The following is a 19,398-nucleotide window of genomic DNA, read 5'->3' as shown; positions in this document are numbered from 1 at the left end:
AGAGGGAATGAGTGAATCTTATTCTCATAGGATTTGGCTTAAGGAGGGAATAACATACACAATGGGGTATGGAAATCTATCTTACCCTACAGGAAAATAATGGGGGAAGGGGACAAGAGAGCAGGGGGTTGATAGAGGGGAAGGCAGATTGGGGGAAAGGAAAATCAAAAGCAAACACTTCTGAGGAGGGTCAGTGTCAAAAGAGAGAATAGAATAAATGGGGGGTAGGTTAGAATGAAGGGAAATATACTTAATTTTTCACAACAGGACTACTATGGAAGTGTTTTGCATGGCTACACATCTATAACCTGTATCAAGATGCTTGCCTTTTCAATGAGGGTGGGGGGGGAGGAGGAAGGGAGAAAATTTGTAACCCTAAGTTTTAAAAACACATGTTAAAAATTTAAAAAAATTTTTAAAAACAGAGGAAAAAAACTGTCTGGAACACTGAAAAGTTGTGACTTGCTTATGGTTATATACTGTAGTACTTGTATATGTCAGAGGCAGAATTTGAACTCAGGTTCCAGGTTTTCCTGATGCTAATATTGGCCTTCTAGCCACAATACCACACTTCCTCTATTACATTTTCCCCTTCAGAAAAATTAGGGCACAACAGAAGCTGAATCCTTAATGTCTCTCTAAGAGTTGATTCAATATTTTGAAATGGGAATCAAGTGATCCTTTGTTAATTCTTACCAACAGTTAGAAGAAAATAATTGTGAAAAAGAAAAGACCTCTATACTTTTCAGGAGGCCCTAATGACTGAGTCACTCCTTGGTCTGACAGAAGAACTAAAATCTGGATTCTGAATCAATGAATCAAGCTATGATAACAAGGTCCAAATTCTTTGGAGTTAAGCTTGGAATGCTGAGCCACTAGATCAAGATGGAAATGCACGATTACGTCTTCCTCTTTGTTCCCCTCCTTCACAAACTTCTCTGTTGTTTTCAGCTGTGGGTTTCATGCTGTTAGGCGCCTTCCTTACCACCCCTTGTCACGTTGCTTGGGTTTGACCTTTCTTTCTAGGGTCTAAATCAGTTTTTGTACTACTAATTAATATGACATTCGATGGACATGCTGATGTTACAATGGGTATCCTGCTGGTCTGTTGGACAATGGACATTGTGAGGACAATGAACTTTGTAAAGGTTTAAGACTTTGTGGGAACAGGAGATTCTTAGTTTATTTCAGAATTTTGGAGAAATGAAGTATTATTTTAAAAACACACAATATCATTTGATAAAAACCATTAGTATCTTTTTCTTAGAGAAGCCACTCTTGACTTTAGCTTCCTTTTCTGACTTCTATCAGAAGAAAATGTCATCTTGAATAAAACCGTTTTTTGATGAATTCAGACCAAAGTTCAAATTCTATCTGAGCCACCATTTTCAGATCTGGCAAATCACTAATGTACACAGTCCTGTGTATACCACTTCGATCAAAAGTGAAATATTGTAAAAGTATATACTTAATACCTACCCTCAACCAACATTATACATCAAGCTACAACTACATGCTAATGTAATTCAGGAGTGTAAAACTATTACCAATTTTATAGGTATAGATCATTTAACCTTTTATGTTCACAGACCCTTTGCCTCCCTCTTAAAGTTATATTTATTTTCTTGCTTTGCTCTTTGTCCTAATTTATAGCAAACTTGGCTTGCAGAGATTCAAAGTGTAGCTATTTTAAATATAAAATACATTACCTTGGGAATAAGTGTGAGAATGAGTTGGACACTGGCATCTAAGGAAAAAGAAAAGAAGAAATATTTATTAAAGGAAAACCTGCAAATCAGAAGTTAAGATACTTGATCAGGGCAGTAACTGTCCTATTATATTCCACTGCCCAAATTCTATAAAATGCAAGATGAGTAATGGATGGCTATTTGTCAATAAAGCATAAATATATCTAAGGAACACTGTGGATAGCAAGTGGATGATCTCTGTAGCTACAGATGGATAGGGGCTAGACCATTTATTCATTCTTCCATTATTCACATTTATTTAACAAGTATTTACTTAGTACCTACTATCCTGGAGATAAAGTACCTAATATAATAGATATTCAGTAAATATTTGATAATCTATAGTTCTGACCCAACTGATAAGTATCTATCCCTTCTACAGTGGGAGGCCAGAGCCCTGAGTTCAAATCCCATCTCTAATGATGACCACTTACTATCCTATGGCTTTATTTTCCCCATCTGTAAAATGGTGGTGTTGGACGAGATGACTTCTGAGGTCCTTCCAGTTCTAAGTCAATGATATTATTATCCTTTTCAAGGCTAACCCCTCCATCTATGCTCTCCATCTTATTCCCTCCCACATCCTCTAGGAATTTGTTTCCTAAATTCTTCCCACTCTCTGAAATCTTCAGTCTTTGTTTCTCATGAACTCTTTCCCCTTATGCCTTTAAATCAGAACAGATCTTCCTTATTAAAAACAAAAGCCTTAATTTGACTCTACTCTTCCCTTAAGTGAATGTCCCTTTTGCTACTTTCCTTTGACTTCCAAATTTCTGCAAAAAGTGGCCTGCCTCTTCTTCATTTATTTATTTTCCCCCACTTAATAGTATTTTATTTTTTCCAGTTACATGTAAAGATAGTTTTCAACATTCACTTTTATAAGATTTTGAGAACCAAATTTTTTTCTCCCTCCTTCCCTCCCCTCCTCCCTTCCCAAGATGGCAAGCAATCTGATATAGGCTATATGTGTACATATTAAACATATTTCCACAAGTGGTCTACCTTATCTTCCATTTCCTCACCACCTATTTACCTCCTGAAAGCCACGCAGCCTGGCTTCTGTCCCCATCACCCTGGTGGAATCTCATCATCCTTGTGAAACTACCTTCTTGATAGTGACTAAGTTACCATATCCAGTGACCTTTTACTCATTCTCCATTCTTTATTCTTCTACAGAGTTATCACATTTGCATTCCTACCCATCCCCTTTGGAAACTTTAGTCTCTCAGCTTCCAGAACTCTAATATTATTCTGGTTCTTCTAATTCTCTGGCTACTCTTCCTGTCATTTGAATAGCAAGAGTTCATTTTATACAGTGTTTTAAGGTTTATAGAGTTCTTTTTATGATTCAGAGGTCAATTCTTATTCTTCTGGACAATCACTAGAGTATCTACTACAGGGACTTGTACTTGGTATATTGCTGAGTGGTTCACATAATCAGAATGGTAGAGCTGGCATGAATCATGAACGTTTGCAGAATGGCAACATATTTTTATAATAAATCAAGACTGCCACCTAGTGTTTTGAATGGTGAAACATCAATTGATTTTATTCAGTTAAGTAAACATAATGGAACTCTTTGGAAACAAAAGTAAAACATCCTGATGACTCTCAACTATTCACAGTCAATACTTTTCCTCCTCTCTTGGTTTTCATGGCATTTCCCACCTGCGTGGTCATCTGAATTTCCACCAGAAGAAAGATAAGAACAAAATCCAAACTCATTACTTTCCAGCCCGAAGGTGTTTCCCCATTAGTTACACCATTAGGATCCATCCTAGTCCTAGTGTGGTAAGGTTTCTCACGGGGCCATGTAGTCTTATCCTGTCACTTTACAGAGGAAGAACTCAAGTTCCGGGGACATTAAGTGATTGGCTTGAGGCCATATAAGAGGTGGGATCTGAAATAAGCTCTTCCAACTACAGCCAGTACTCTTTCCATTGAGCCAGGCTGCTATGTTTAGATTTTCTTTCCATCTTATTTCCCCTTATGCCTTTCTGTCATAGGGCTTGCCTCAACTGAAAGGTTTTTTTTTAACCTTCCTGACTATTTCTACTTGTATTCCTCCACCGCTTTTTCCTCCTCTTTTTCATGTTTCAAAATGTTGTTGTTCTTCCTTCATTTTCTAAGGGGAACAATGTTTCAACTAAGGAAAGGATGAACAGATAGTGAGAATGTCCTCCTTTATAGGATGGCCTGAAACGATTTCCCTAATTTTTTACTAGATTGCAGTTGTTATTGTATAGTCATTCAATAGTGTCTGACTCTTTGTGACCCAAAGACCTTAGACTAGCAGGCGCCTTCTACTTCTCTCAAACTCTGTCCAAGCTCATGGTCATTGCTTTCGTGACACTATCTATCCATCTCATCCTCTGCCATTCTTTTTTCCTTCTGCTTTTGATCCTTCTCAACAACAAGGGCTTTTCCAATGAGTTCTTCTCACTATGTGGCCAAAGTACTTAAGCTTCAGCTTCAGTGTTTGACCTTCCAGTGAATAGTTTGAGTTAATTTCTTTAAATATTGACTGATTTGGTCTCCTTGATGTCCAAGGGACTCTCAAAAGTCTTCTCTAGCAATACAATTTGAAAGCGTTGATTCTGCAGCGCTGAGCTTTCCTTAAAGTCCAACTCACAGCCATATGTTACTACCAGAAAAATGATAGCTCTGACTATACCTTACATTCCAGGTTCTTAGTAGATCTACAGTTAAAATGAGTTAAAATACTCAACTTATTTCTCAAATTCTAAGCATTAGCAATGACTATAGGGACTGGATCTGAGATTTCATTGGCATAGGGAACTTCCAGGTGAGGAAACTCCCTCTAACAACGAAGACTGGCACCTTATCTTAACTATATATAGTCTTAGAAAGTTGCCTAGAACATTGAGATGTTTAGTGACTCGCCCAGCCAGTATATATCAGGATAAGACTTGAATCCAGGTCTTTCTGACTCTGAGGTCAGCTCTTTACTATGTGATGCTGCCTCTCAATAAGTATATATGTGCTGAAATATCCAAATGACACATTATTAACAACAAATATGAAGGAGAAACATGGGCATAAAGCATGGATATCAGATCTATAATGGGAAACATACCTATCAAGAGTAAGAAATGGAATTTTGCATTTTAAGATGATGTGATGATATTTCCCTCCACTCTCCCCATTACTTGACAACCTCAGAACTACTGAATATTAGCCAGAAAGGACCTTAGAGGATCTAATCTAAAACATTCATTTTGAAGACGATAAAACTGAAACCCACAAAGATAAGTGATTTTGGCTAGTATTCACACTAGCCAAATTGTTTGAATCAGGCTATTGACATTTGCATTTGTTTATTATTATTATTATTATTTAAATAGGGGTTGAGAGATACAGTCCTTGAGGTTGTATAGGTTGGATAACATTCAGGGAATTCCTTCTTTCATTTGTTAAGCACTTAGTATATGCCGGTCAAAGAGTGAGGTAGTGGAGCTAAACAAAGACTAACTCCACCCACCCCCCAAGTCCCTGCCCTCAGGGAGCTTACATTCTATTGAGAGAAATAAGGTATACAGACAAGTTAAAAAAAAAACAACAGAGCAATTTCAAGTAGAAAAAAAGGCATTAGCAATGGGAAGGGAAATCACTGGGCAAGTCCTTTAACCTTTCATTACTTCCAGTTTCTTCATCTGCAAAACAGAGATAACTGTCCTTGCACTATATACCTCACAGGAATCCATCTTTTTTCCATTCATTTTTGGACAAGGTTTAGATTATGCTGAACCAAGTATTATTAATAGAAGAATCTGTTTCAGGAAACTTCTCCCCCCCCCCAAATCTTGAAGTACTATAAAAATTTGAGTAATTATAATCAAATACACAAATGGTTCTGTTATCTATTTTGTTATCTATTCCTCCAAAGATGCAGACTGAAACCCATCCACATCTATTTATGCTATTCAACTTTTCTCCCTGTCCATCCATAAGTTCAATATTCAATCTGCTGGAAGCTTTCCTCACTTACTCCAGAAATCTGGCTGTCCATCTGTTAATTCATTATTGTTGTTACAAAAGAGGAAACTGAGGCCTAGAGAGGTTAAGTGACTAAGAATTGTGGAATATTGAAGCTGGAAGGGAAAGGGCTTTGGAGATCATCTGGTCCAACCTTAATTTACGGAGGCCCAGAAAGGTTAAGTTCTTTAAAGTTATGGAATATTAGCGCTTTAACGTTGTAGCCTTAGAGAAAGATGGTCTACACTAGAGTCCAATCCCCATGAGGTTATGGAGGGGATACAATTTAGCTTTATTCCTCCTTTCCTAACACTACCCCCTCACCAATACCAAAGACAACGTAATAGTCCTGTCTTTTGAACAATAAACTCTAAATCAGAGGTCAGCCTTATGTCTGCCCAGCTGGGACCTTAGAGGAGGCCGGCTGAGCCCAGGACCCTGGTGCGATGGCAAACGGGAATAGGAAGAGGCTTGGCTGGCCGACGCAAGGAGGGGAGAGTCTGGGGCCACCCCAGCTCCGTCTGCTAGGACTGTCCGGGGCCGCTGAGTGGAGGGGTCTCTGAGCCGGCTAGCTGGTGGCCCGTCCCCACCCAGCGCTCTCCCCAGGCTCGGTCGGGGTCCCCGGGGCCTGCCCCAAAGCTGGGCCCGAGAAAGGGGCTAATGCACTCACGCCGCGCGCTGCAGCTGCCTCAGCAAGTGAGCGACCCTGTCCCTGCCCGCTGCGGCCATGGCTGCCCAGGAGAGCTCTCGGCTGGCATGCAGGGCACTGACGGACAGACAGACAGAAGCTGCCTCGGTGTGACAGGCAAGCCGCCAGCTCCGGGGCGGAGCCAGCCTGGGCCTCGCCCACTGACCAGCCCTCCATCCTCCCGCCGGGCCCGGCTAGTGTCCAGGACGGCTCCCCTCCGCTCCGCCCCCCTCCCCTCCCCTCCCCTCCCCTCCGCCCCACGCCCTACATTTCTGCCCTTTGCCTCTGATCCCTGGGCAAGCGGGCTGGCCATGCACCTGCCCATTACAGGGGGTGAAACTTCCTCCCTATTCCCTTCCCCACTCCCCAGCTGCAAGTCACACGGGGAGCCACTTTTTTTTGGTGATCTAGCTTCAAGTTCAAGGGGGAAAGTCCCCGCCTCCAGCTATTTATTGATACACTGACAACCTCAATTCCTCCACCCACTGCTCATTCTATCCTCTGGCAGACAAGGAGAAAATCCAGGGAGCCTTTACCTTTTCGGTTCACTGTCATTTCTTTGGATTAAGTATTAAAAAGGCCACTTCACACTGCATTTAAGCACCTAACATATTAATGCCAACTAAATCCTCTTTCCTCCAAAAACTTTTGAGTTGAAAAAGGGGAGGAGCGGGAAATCTTAGTAGCTGGGGTTGCTAGGGGGAAGGGAGGGAAGGAGGGCTAGCTCTCTCTAGTCTCTGGACTTCAGTTTTTTCCTCTGTGAAATGAGAGGGTTGGCTTACATGATCTATCTCTGAGACCCTCTTCCCTTACAGCTAGACTGTTCTATGATTGTAGGCCACTGAACCTTTCTGGGACTCAGTTTCCTCCTCTGTAAAAAAAAGGAGGGGGAGGAAGAGGAGTCGGGGATAAAGTTCTTTCCTTTCTATATTCCATTAGCAGGAACTGTTCTAGGCCCTAGGCTCTGCCTTCAGAGAGTTTATGTTCTACTGGAGGAAAACAATATGTATAAAGTTAAGTACATAACTAATACACGCCAAAAAATACAAAGTAATTTTAGGTGGGGTCTAAAGTCCCACTTCTACAAGAAGTCTTTCTTTAATTTAGGGTCTTCCCTCAGATTATTTTCTTTTTTACCCCATATACTAGTTTGTACATTGCCGCTGGAATACTGTCACCCCTCAGATTGTGAGCTCCTTGAGAGCAGAGGGAGTGGGTTGTTTTTTTGTATCCCCAGCTCTTAGTACAGTGCCTGGCACACACAATACAATAGGATCTTTGTCCTTCATGCTTGAAGAGCACCACAATGGCATCACTATCTTGGGGTCAAAGCACAGTGTGTCCAACTCTGGCTGATCAGACCAGTAAGAGCTTAGAAGGCTCTGCCACAGGTCAGGCACAAATAGCCTGACATAGAGTAGGCGATTAACAATTGTCTGTTGACTGCCTGGGAAGGGGGATGTACCAGTAACTAGGGGAATAAAGAAAGGTCTCTTGAAGGCCCCTGAGCATGATTTGAAGGGATCTAGGGATTCTATGAGGCAGAAGTGAGTGAAGAAAATAAACAGAGGGCAACAACAGCCTGCACAAAGGTAAAGAGGTGGGAGACAAGACATTCTATGTGTAGGGAACACCAAATGGACTAATCTGGGTGGAAAGCAGAAGGTGTGAGGAAGAATATTTGATGAGAAGTCTAAGATGGAGTCATATCATATTGTTGTTCAGTCATTTCAGTTGTGTCCAATCCTTCATGATCCTATTTGGGGTTTTCTTGGCAAAGATACTGGAGTGCTTTGCCATTTTCTTCTTCAGCTCATTTTACTTTTTTATTTTTGCTTTTTTGGTGAGGCAATCGAGGTTAAATGACTTGCCCAGGGTCACATAGCTAATAAGTGTCAAGTGTCTGAGGCTGGATTTGAACTCAGATCCTCCTGACTCCAGGCCTGGCACTTCGACTGCACCACCTAGTTGCCTTGATAAATTTTAAATGCCAGGTTGAGAAATATGTATTTTGTCTTAAAGGCAATAGGTCCTACCAAAGCTTCTTGAGCAAGAGAATGTCATGGTTAGACCCTTGCCAGCAGTATAGTCTACAAAGTAGGCTCTTAATATTTTAAAATTAATTCTCACTTTCCTCTCTGCTACCTTTAATTTTTCCATTTTAACAAAAATTTCTTCTGAAATCCTATTATTGACATATTGGCAGGAGGTTGAGACTATACAAAATAGTTTAGTATAACAGAGGAAATAGTCTGGGGAAAGTTCTTTGCAAAGCTTAAAGTGCTACAAAAACTTGAGTCATATTAAAAAGCAAATTAATCTGTGAGGTCAAGCTGGATGCGGACAGAAACCCATCCACATCTATTCATCCTATGCCACTCGGGCTTCTTTAGGCTATGTCCAATGAATGTGAACGCCAGCAGGTACTACAGGATGAGAAAAGCTTTATACAGCCCAACCAAAGGTGCTGTTTCTGTTTACCGGAAGACCTAAGGGTGGAGAAATTTATCATTAGAATTAGTCACCAAATAGCAAATTTTTTGGGTCACAGCAACTCATGAAGATCACCTATCAACAAACAGAGCACTTATTTGTGTTGGTGGAAGAAGTAAAAATGAAATCAAATCTCTTCCCCCAATGTAACAAAAACCCAAGTATTTTCAGCTAATAGCTGACATTTCTATAGTGTTTAATATTGGATCCTCATAGCAACCTTATAATAATGGAGGGATTATTCTTATTTTGCAGATGAAAAAAAATCACCCTTAGAGAAATAGTGACTTGTCCATGGTAACATACAGCTTGTGTCAGACAGTAGCTACAACCAGGTGTTTGTTGATTCCAGACCCTACGCTCTTATCACTGCACCACATTGCTTATAAATATGATACTAGGTTTTAGTTTCTCTAATGTAGCCCCTTTGAAAACTGTCTGCAAGCTTTTTTGGTTGTTTTACTTATTCTTTCTCAACTGCTTGGTTATATTTGGTTCACTAAGCATGTTATTTCTAAGGTTAAGAGAAAGAAAATCTCTTACAAGGCCTGGAAAGTTACCTACAAAGCGCCAGATGTCAAATGCTTGGAAAGCAGGCTGACTTGTCACTCTAGGGAATTTAATTAATTAAATGGCTCTGGTAAGGGTTTAAAGCTTCCTATGTTAAAACAAACCCTTGAAAGGCCTAGAATGCTGCTCTTCCTATAGCACGCCCTCATGTTCATTGATGACTTAAAATGGTGTAGTGTAAGAGAGAGGGTACTAGCCATGGAGCTGCTTTTAAGTTCAAATCTGGTTCTACCACTTACTAGTTTTTTCAGTAGGTAACTTGGTTAGTGACCTCCCCTTTCCAGCCCCATTTCTTCATTTGTAAAATGATGGTGGTGAAAAAAAAAAAATGATGGTGGTGATGTTCAACACTAACTTATCTCTAGGTCCCTTCCAATTAGGCAAATTTTACTTGACCAGAATGCAAATGGGGATATGAACATTAAGTTTTACATTTAAAGCTGTAGCCCTGGATTCAGAGCTAGAGGACCTGGGCACTAATACTTGTGACTATGGACTAACCTTCTAACCTCTGAGTCCATGTCTTCATCCATAAACTGAGAGAACTGGCCCTAATGACATCTAAGTTATATTTTAAGTACCTCAAAAATTTTTCTACTGCGCAGTCATGTAATTATTTGCTAATTTTTTGGGGGGTGGGGTAGGGAAGAATATCTACAATTTTACCAGATTTCAGAGCTCCTGTTGAGGAAATTCCTTTTTCTGCTGCCAAGAAGTGGCCTGCGAGCAACAAAAGGTTAAGTGACTTAGGCATGGTCACATAGCACATAAATGGAATCTGAACTCAGGTCTTCCTGATTCCAAAGCCATTCCTCAATCCAGGGGTCAACATTGCCTCTACTATCTTATATTCATACCATTCATTCTATGGTACTTACAAGGGTATCATTATTACAAAAGAATCACTGAACCTGAACTGAAAGGGGCCTTAGAGGTTACCATTCCAGTGCAGGCCTTCAAATCTGGACCACTGCAATAGCCTGTTTGTGGGTCTGCCTGCCCACTTTAGCCAATGAAGTGATTTTTCTAAAATGAAGGTCAAGTCATGTTAATTCCTCCATCCCCTTCAACTTAATAAACTCCAATGGCTTCCTATTTCACCCAAGAGCAAATAGAAAATGCCGTTTGGCATTTAAAGTCCTTTATAACTTACACCCCTCCTACTTTTTCAGTCTTCTCCCTACTCCCCAACATTGGCCTCCTGGATGTTCCATGAACAAGATATTTCATCTCTGAGCATTTTCTCTGGCTGTCTCCCATTCCTGGAATGAGCTCCCTCTTCTGCTCTGACTACTTAACACCCTGGCTTCCTTGAAAGTACCCTGAAATTTGAAACCTACTTTCTACAGGAAGCTTTCCCCAACCCCTCTTAATTCTAGTGCTTTCTAATTATTTCCTGTCTTTATCCTGTATATAACTTGCTTTGTATATCTATTTATGTTATCTCCCCCATTAGATTTTAAGCTCCTTGAGGGCAGTGAATGTCTTCTGCCTCTTTTTGTATCCTCCATGCTTACTTAGCACAATGCCACAGTAGGCACTTAATGTTTTTTGAACTGAATCTAGTTCTAACCCCTTGACCTTCCACGAGAGGAAACTGAACCCTAGAGAGTTGAAGTCACTTGCCTAAAGGATATGATCAAACTTTTCTGATTCCAAATCCAGCTCTCTTTCTATTGTACTATGCTGTGTTCAATTCAGTAATTGCCAGAGATAATGCAAATTTACTTTCAGCAAACTGGGATATTTAAAATATTCATATACTTTTACTATGAATCAATTTGAACTTTCATTTAAAAGAGTTGATAGGGGTTGACCCTGACTAGAAAATTTGAGTTTGGCAGTTTTTGAAAATGAATAATAGACAGCTCCACTGGAATATCAGGGCTTCTGACATAGTAAAAATGGGAAGGCCTTCATCGTATTAAGCAGATCCTCAGAGAAGAACTTAAGGGAAAACAGGGAGAACTGCTGCTGAAAAAGCATGAGGGTTATGATCTATATTGGTAGGAGCATTCACACACTAGTGAGATGACAAATCCAAAATATAAGTTTATGGGACCTACACAGAATTACTTCCTAATCCCCTCTGAAACAGCTCCTGGAATTTTCTTCATCTTTTTAATGCATTTACCACATTTTAGTTTGTATTTACGTGAAGGCCCGCTGTATACTCCTGACAAACTCCCTTCATTTTTGCATTGCCCAGCAAAAATATTCAACTGAAAATTCCCCATTTTCTATATTTTGAACCAGTCATTTCAGTAAAAGGATAAGGGCTGTCTAAATATCCATTACTTAGGGATGTCATACTAAGTTATTAAACAGTAGATTATAGCAATTTCTACTGTCGCTAAAAAAATCCAAAACGGTCAAGGTAATATAAGAGGAGAGCTTGGGGGATGAGAAGAACCCCAAGTCAGCTATGTCTACTCATACTTACTTGTATTCAGAGCCCGCCAATTAGGGTGAGTATTCTAATTAATGGTTTTTAACAAGTTCCCTCTCTTAGGCGCTTGCAAGTTTAACACTTGTGGTATGAATGTACAATCAATCACTATAGACTCAAAATATACCTCAGGTTTTTCCCCCTAGACAACCAAAACAAACTGGTTTGGAAGTTTTGCTATATTTACTTTCCACATTCACCTGGCAGTCAGGTGACTTCAGGCTGCTGTTTTTGGGTGGAATATCTTTAAAAATCTAAGCCCCCTGGGCAGCTAGGTGGCACAGTGGATAAAGCTCCCACCTTGGGAGTCAGAAGTACCTGAGTTCAAATGTGCCCTCAGACACTAGACACGTACTAGCTGTGTGACCCTGGGCAAGTCACTTAACCCCAACTGCCCCACCAAAAAGTAAAAACCGCAAAAAATATATATATAAGCTCCCAAATAGACACATTTTGGATAGAAATTTAACATTTATTAATCTTTGCAACTGGTTACTTTTAAACTTAATTCTGAACTCACAATATTAAACTTTTACTAAGAATCTGAAATATATTCATACCTTCCTCAACAATTCCCCTCCTCCAAAAGTTACAAGCAGTTTAAATTTCAAAGTCCAGAAAACCATTTCAAGCCAAGCTCAAGTCCCAACTCCTTCACAAAATATTCCTTGATTACTGTGTTCCCCATTCATCTTTTGGAATGTCCAAAGCAATTAAATTTTGGGCCACAGAGCTAGGTGCTTAACAATATAACACCAAACTTCAGGAGGGCAGGGAATCATGTCTTTATTTCCTTATTCCACTGGAGCCAAGAAGGCACTCCCAAGACTGTTCAGCGACTGAACACCCACTATAGAGGAAAATGCATCACTTCCTTCTCTTCCCTCCTTGACGCTGTCCTTTCTTGCCCCCCAGACCCGGCGGTCGCCCTTTTCGCTTGCCTCCTGGGCCTGGCGGTCCCCCTTTCCCCTTCCCCCCTGGCCCCAGGGGTCGCCCTTTCCGCTTGCCCCCGCGGCCCTTGGCCACCTTCCTCTTCTTGGCGGCCTCCTCCCTGTCCTCCTCCCTCATCTGCTTGTTGGTGGCCCGGGTCACGTCCATTCTGGGCTTTTTGCTGTTCATGACCCTGATCAGCTCCAGCTGACTCTTCTTCTCGGCCGCGAAGTCCCCGATGTTGGGCTGGAACTGGCGCTTCTTGCCGGGGCCCCGGGGCGGCTTCTCCTTGGGCAGCCGCTCCTGGAAGCGCCCCACGGAGGCGGTGGAGACCTTGGCCACCTGCATGGCTTTGCCCAGCTCGGCCCGGCTCTGGTAGCCGGTGGGGTGCATGCCTCCCTGGCTGGGGAGCTGCACCTTGTGCGCCCGCGCGATGTTGCGCAGCCGGTTCAGCTCGTTCCTGGCCACGCGCTCCTTCTTGGCCTGCAGCCTCTTGGCGAACTGGTCCTCGTCGGGGTCAGCGCCGCCGGGCACCTCAATGAGCCACTCCTTGGTGTCGTCGCGGGCCCGCTGGTAGCCCCAGCGCCGCCTCCACTGCTTGCTCGCCTCGTCCCACACCAGGCTGGTCTTCTTGCGCGGCCGGATGCCCTTCAGCTGCGCGAACTGCTGCCAGCGGGTGAGCGGCCGCGGCTTGGGCAGCGGTTTCTCGCGGGGCAGCCGCAGGCTGGGCTCGGGCAGCCTGGCCACCACCGCCTCCTCCACGCGCTCCGAGGGCAGCTGCCACAGTTGGTTGATGAGCAGCTGCACGTTGTCCCGGGCCAGCCCCCGCAGCTGCGCCTCCAGCCCGGGTCCGCTCCGCTGCCGCAGGCCCGTCGGGGGGTTCCGGTCAGTGGCCAGCAGGTTGCCCAGGTCGAATTCGAGCTCTAGGTCCTTGTGCACCGTAATGAGCCGCAGCTTCTCCGCCTCGGCTCGCTCGGCCCGGGCCAGCAACTCCTCCGCGCTGCGGGCCTCCATGGCTAACCGAGGGCACCCACAGCTGAGGAAACCACTACCGCGCGCCGGAGCTCGGAACACGTGCGGCTCCGCGTCCGCTCTTCCGGAAGTCAAAAGCTTCCCCTTCCGGTGCCACAGAAGAAATTCCGGGAACGACGCGCCGGAACACAACCGGCAGGGGGCAGCGTTGCTGTACTGATCGGACAAAACACTCGGAGACTTGGGTTGGGGCGGGCGGAGAGCCGTGTCGTTGTGGGACTACAAGTCCCAGCGACCCGGCTAGAACTACGGATCCCAGAATGCCATGCAGCCCGGCTCCCCACGTGTTAAAGAGCTAGTAAGATACGGAGTTTGAACTACAAACTGAGCTCCTAGCATCTCAGATCCAGGATTTTCGCCACCTCACCACGCCACTTATAAATTAGGGGGATGAAAAAATTGCAATGATTTTTTTAAAATGTAAATTAAAAAATTTTGACCTGACTTTTTACATGAAAAGACCCTATGTGAACCAAAATGATTTGGGGGACCGAAGCAAGTGATTATTAAGCTCCTACTATGTGCCAGTCACTGTGCAAAGTGCTTTACAAATACTATCTCTTTTGATCCTTACAACAATCCTGGGAAGAAGGTGCTATTATTATCGACATTTTACACTTAAGGAAACTGAGGCTGAGAGAAGTTAAATGACTTGCCCAGAGTCACACAGCTAGTAAGTGTCTGAGCTCCAATTTGAACTCCTCTGACCGATTCTGGGCTGAGCGCCCTGTCCACCTTGCCTCCCAGTTGCTTGTGAAATTATAGCACTCAGTTGTATACTGCTTTAAGGGAGATGGTGAAGGAGGTAATACAGGTATTAGCCTCTTCTTACAGATGAGGAAATTGAAGCTCAGCTTGACTTGGCAAGAGCAGGTAACTAAAGAGTGTTAAATGGGATCCTCAAGACTGGAGCACAGGTCTCCTTGTTTCTCTGATTCTTCTGCGAGGCTTTAACTTTTGGTTAGAATACTGTCCTTTTGGGAATGTGGGTTCTTTTTTGCCCTCTGGCTCTTCATCCCACACTGAAACCAAAGAATTCTTACCAGAATTTGCTTGTTTTTGTTTGTCCTTCATTCTCAAAGAGGACCGTGACATCAGGGAGGTGATGTCATGACTTATAAGTGAATTGGATTTAAGTGAGAGAGCGCTGTGTAAAGTGACCAGCCTCACTTTCTTCTCCTGAGCCACCTGGGCCCGGTGGCAAGATACAAATCAGGACAAATGGACATGGCCCAGGATGCAATGGGAGACCTTCGCCTTTTTAAACTAAGATCTTTCCCAGGTCTCAGTTTGACAAAGGCAATACCCATTCAGTGATTAAGACTAGGTAAGAAATGAGGTAAAGAATGGCTTTTTTTATGTAGTTAAAAAAAAAAAGTCTGGGAGATTAAGACCTTTCAGGGTTTCTGGCTAAAACAGAAACGGTTGCTATATACGTTGCTATTTGGCCAAATGTAAATAGCAACTGTTTCTGCTTAGGGAGTCAACAAAGATGGTTAATTTTGGTTAGAATTTAGTTCTAAATTTAGTTGAGTTAGAATTTGCTTAGGGAGTCAACAAAGACGGATAATTCAGGCAACAAATGCTAAACACTGGCTACTAGAAGAAAGAAAGATTTTTAGATTAAAAAATCAACGCAATGGCTCTGCCGTGGTGAGACATTTAGTCTAGTGGGGGGACATATCAAATGAATAATTGTAAAGCAAAATGATATGTCATTATTGTGCTAAAGAGGTATAAACAGAATACTTTGTGAGATGTGAGGGGATGTGGGCTGACTGGAGAGATGAGGGAAAGTTTCAAAATGGTGGTGATAGAGTTTACATTTGAATTGGGCTTTTGAGGGTGTCTAGGGGAAAAAAATCAAGACAATGGCTCTGCCCTGGTGGGACATTTAATCTAGTGGGGGGATATATCAAATAAATAACTATAAAGCAAAATGATATGTCATTATTGTGCTAAAGAAGTATAAACAAAATACTTTGTGAGATCTGAAGGGTTCTGGGCTGACTGGAGAAATAAGGGAAAGTTTCAAAATGGTGGTGATGGAGTTCACATTTGAATTGGGCTTTTGAGGGTGGCTAGGGGAGAGAGGAATTCCAGGAATAAAAAATGAAACAAGATAAAGAAATATGGGAAAGTGCAGGACTTGTAAGAAACACAGATGTAAGAATCCTTAGGTGATGGTGAAAAATACAATTTATCTGGAGCATAGAGTATGTGGGGGTTTCTTTATTAAGAATAACTATATAAGTTGTAAGGGACTTGAATGCCAGGATGAGGAGATGGGTATTTATTCAATTGGAGATAGGGAGCTATTCAAGGGTTTTGGGCAGAGGAATGATATGACCAGTTCTATGCATAAGAAATAAATTTGGCTGTAGTGTGAAGTATTTATTAGGGAGGGAGTGAAAGTAGCAGCTGGAGTCTATTGCAGCAGTCTAGGCAGTTGCTGGTGAGAGCCTAAGGATGGTAGCAGTGGGAATGGGGAGAAGGGATGAATGGGAAGAATGTTGCAGGTAATGCATATGGGAAGTGAATGGGAGGGCAGAGTCAAAGAGAACACCAGAGTTGTGAATGTGGGAAATCAGATGGTGTTTGCTTCTGGGTACCACAATTCAGGAAAGATATTGATAAACTGGAGATGGTTGAGAAGAGGTCTGCAGGATGGTGAAGGATGAGAAGACAGTCAGCCTGGGAAGAGAAGACTTCTGTTTCATGCACTCTACATTGCAGGCAAATTGGCCTGCTACTTATTCCTGCTACATGATATTCCATCTCCTATCGCCATGCTTTTTAAAAATTTTTTTAAAAATTTATTTTGATTTATCAGCAATTACTTCCATAAGCTTTCGAGTTTTAAATTTACCCCTCCCCCTCGTCTCTCTCTACTAAGACAATCTGATATAGGCTATACATATACATTCTTATTAAGCATATTTTCACATTAGTCATGTCGTAAGGAAGAATTAGAACCAATAGAAGGAATCACGAGAAAGAGGAAACAAAACAAAATAGAAGAAAAAAAAAGAGCAAATAGTATGCTTCAATCTGCATTCAAACTCCATAGTTCTTTCTTAGGATGTGGATAGCATTTTCCATCTCGAGACTTTTGGAGATGTCTGAGATCCTTGCATTGCTGAGAAGAGCTAAGTCTATCAAAGTTGGTCATCACACAACGTGGCTGTTACTATTTACAACGTTCTACTGGTTCTGCTCACTTCACTCAGCATCAGTCCGTACAAGTCATTCCAGGTTTTTCTGAAGTCTGCCTGCTTATCTTTTTTTGGTGGGGGAGGGGCTGGGCAATAGGGTTAAGTGACTTGCCCAGGGTCACACAGCTAGTAAGTGTCAAGTGTCTGGTCTGAGACAGAATTTGAACTCAGGTCCTCCTGACTGCAGGGCTGGTGCTCTATCCATTGCTCCACCTAGCTGCCCCTTGCTCATCATTTCTTATAGCACAATAGTATTCTATTACATTCATATACCACAACTTACTCAGCCATTCCCCAACTGATGTACATTCCCTCAATTTCTAATTTTTTGCCACCACAAAAAGAGCTGCTATAAATATTTTGTATATGTGGGTCCTTTTCCCATTTGTATGATGTCTTTGGGATACAGCCCTAGAAGTGCTATTGCTGGGTCAAAGGGTATGCACAGTTTTATAGCCCTTTGGGCATAGTTCCAAATTGTTCTCCAAAATGGTTGGATCAGTTCACACCTCCACCAACAATACATTAGTGTTCCAATTTTTCCACATCTTCTCCAACATTTATCATTTTCCTGTTTTGTCATGTTGGCCAATCTGATAGGTGTGATGTGGTACCTCAGAGTCGTTTTGATTTGCATTTTTCTAATCAATAGTGATTTAGAGCATTTTTTCATGTAAGTGTAGATGGCTTTAATTTCTTCATCTGAGAACTGCCTGTTCATATTCTTTGACCATTTGTCAATTAGAGAATGACTTGTATTCTTATAAATTTGACTTAGTTCTCTATATATTTTAGAAATGAGGCCCTTATCAGAGACACTGGTTGTAGAAATTCTTTCCCAGTTTTCTGCTTCCCTCCTAATTTTGGTTGCATTGGCTTTGTTTGTGCAAAAACTTTTCAATTTAATGTAATCAAAATTATCCATTTTGCATTTCATAATGTTTTCTATCTCCCGTTTGGTCATGAATTCTTCTGTTCTCCATAAATCTGATAGATAAACTATTCCTTGCTCTTCCAGTTTACTTACAGTATCAGCCTTTATATCCAAATCATGAACACATTTTGACTTTATTTTGGTATATGGTGTGAGATTTTGGTCTATGCCTAGTTTCTGCCATACTCTTTTCCAGTTTTCCCAGCAATTTTTGTCAAATAGTGAGTTCTTATCCCAAAAGCTGGGGTCTTTGGGTTTATCAAATAATAGATTACTAGAGTCATTGACTATTATGTCTTGCCTACCTAACCTATTCCACTGATCCACCACTCTATTTCTTAGCCAGTACCTCACCATGCTTTTATACTTACGTTTAGGATATACTCCCTTCTCTTCTCCACATCTTAGAATTTTTGCCATTCAAAGTACAGATTTAGGGCTATCTCTTACACAAGGTGTTTCCTTAAAATTATCATATTTACCTATCTTTGTATGTAGTCTTCTCCCTTTCTGCTCCCTGTTAGAATGTGAGTTCCTTGAAGTTATTTTATTTTTATCTTTCTATCTTTGATGCCTAACACTCTCTAGCTGCCTGACCTTACCAAGTCAAGCTGAGGGTCAATTTCCTCATCTGTAAAAAGTTCAAATCTGGCTTCAGACACTTACTAGTTCTGTGACCCCGGGAAAGTCACTTAACCCTGTGTGCATCAGTTTCCTCATCTGGAAAATGAACTGGAGAAGGATATGGCAAAACACTCCAGTATCTTTGCCAAAAACACCCCAAGTGGGATCATGAAGTGTTGGACGTAACTGAAAAATGACTGTACAGCAATAGTCCAGATGCAAGGTGATGGCATAGAGCTTGCATCAGGGTGGTGGCAGTGTCAGAAGAGAAAAGAAGACATATATGAGAGGTGTTATGAAGGTAAAAATTGATAAGACTTGGCCACAGATTGGATATAGGAATTGTGTAGGAAGATTGAAATACAGGATGTAATCAGAGAAATATATGACCAGAAAAACAGTCCATTTGCATAGCAGTAGGGAAGAATAACAAATGGACATGCTGCATGTCCAATAGATGTCCATTCCACTAGCGTCTAATTAATGTGAGGAAAATTCAAGGAGGACCCCTGATGAGTTGGATGGACCATCTTCCCTATGGCAGATGTATGAAGTGACATGAATGATAATTGCCCAAATGAGTAAACATGGATGGATTATAGTTTGCATTTTTGGATGGAGTGCCCACAATGAGGAAATCACACATTCACTAGAGTATTGATAAACTTGAGAGCATTAATAGAATACCAGGATGGTGAAGGACATTGAGACCATGCCAT

The 19,398-nt window shown here is 41.9% G+C and overlaps 2 protein-coding genes across 2 annotated transcripts in view; both read right to left on the bottom strand.

Annotated features, from left to right (window-relative positions):
- Positions 1-6,495, bottom strand: part of LOC114054083 (hydroxyacid-oxoacid transhydrogenase, mitochondrial) — a 37,982-nt gene extending 31,487 nt beyond the window's left edge. The window contains exons 1-2 of the mRNA XM_027877186.1: positions 6,415-6,495; positions 1,710-1,747 (exon numbers count right to left, since the gene is read on the bottom strand). Coding sequence (XP_027732987.1) covers positions 1,710-1,747; positions 6,415-6,473 — 97 coding nt within the window. The 5' untranslated portion in view covers positions 6,474-6,495. The remainder of the gene's footprint in view (positions 1-1,709; positions 1,748-6,414) is intronic.
- Positions 6,496-12,403: 5,908 nt separating this feature from the next.
- On the bottom strand, positions 12,404-13,959 carry LOC114054151 (ribosome biogenesis regulatory protein homolog). Its single transcript, XM_027877298.1, has one exon. It carries the CDS (start codon positions 13,886-13,888, stop codon positions 12,812-12,814), a length of 1,077 nt encoding a protein of 358 aa, XP_027733099.1. The 5' UTR covers positions 13,889-13,959; the 3' UTR covers positions 12,404-12,811.
- Between the last annotated feature and the right edge of the window lie 5,439 nt (positions 13,960-19,398).

Source organism: Vombatus ursinus, unplaced genomic scaffold, assembly GCF_900497805.2.
Source record: "Vombatus ursinus unplaced genomic scaffold, bare-nosed wombat genome assembly UNPS02014812.1, whole genome shotgun sequence".
In the NCBI taxonomy this organism is placed as follows: domain Eukaryota; kingdom Metazoa; phylum Chordata; class Mammalia; order Diprotodontia; family Vombatidae; genus Vombatus; species Vombatus ursinus.
The sequence above is the reverse complement of the archived record's forward strand: the minus strand, read 5'-3'. Positions and strand labels throughout refer to the sequence as shown.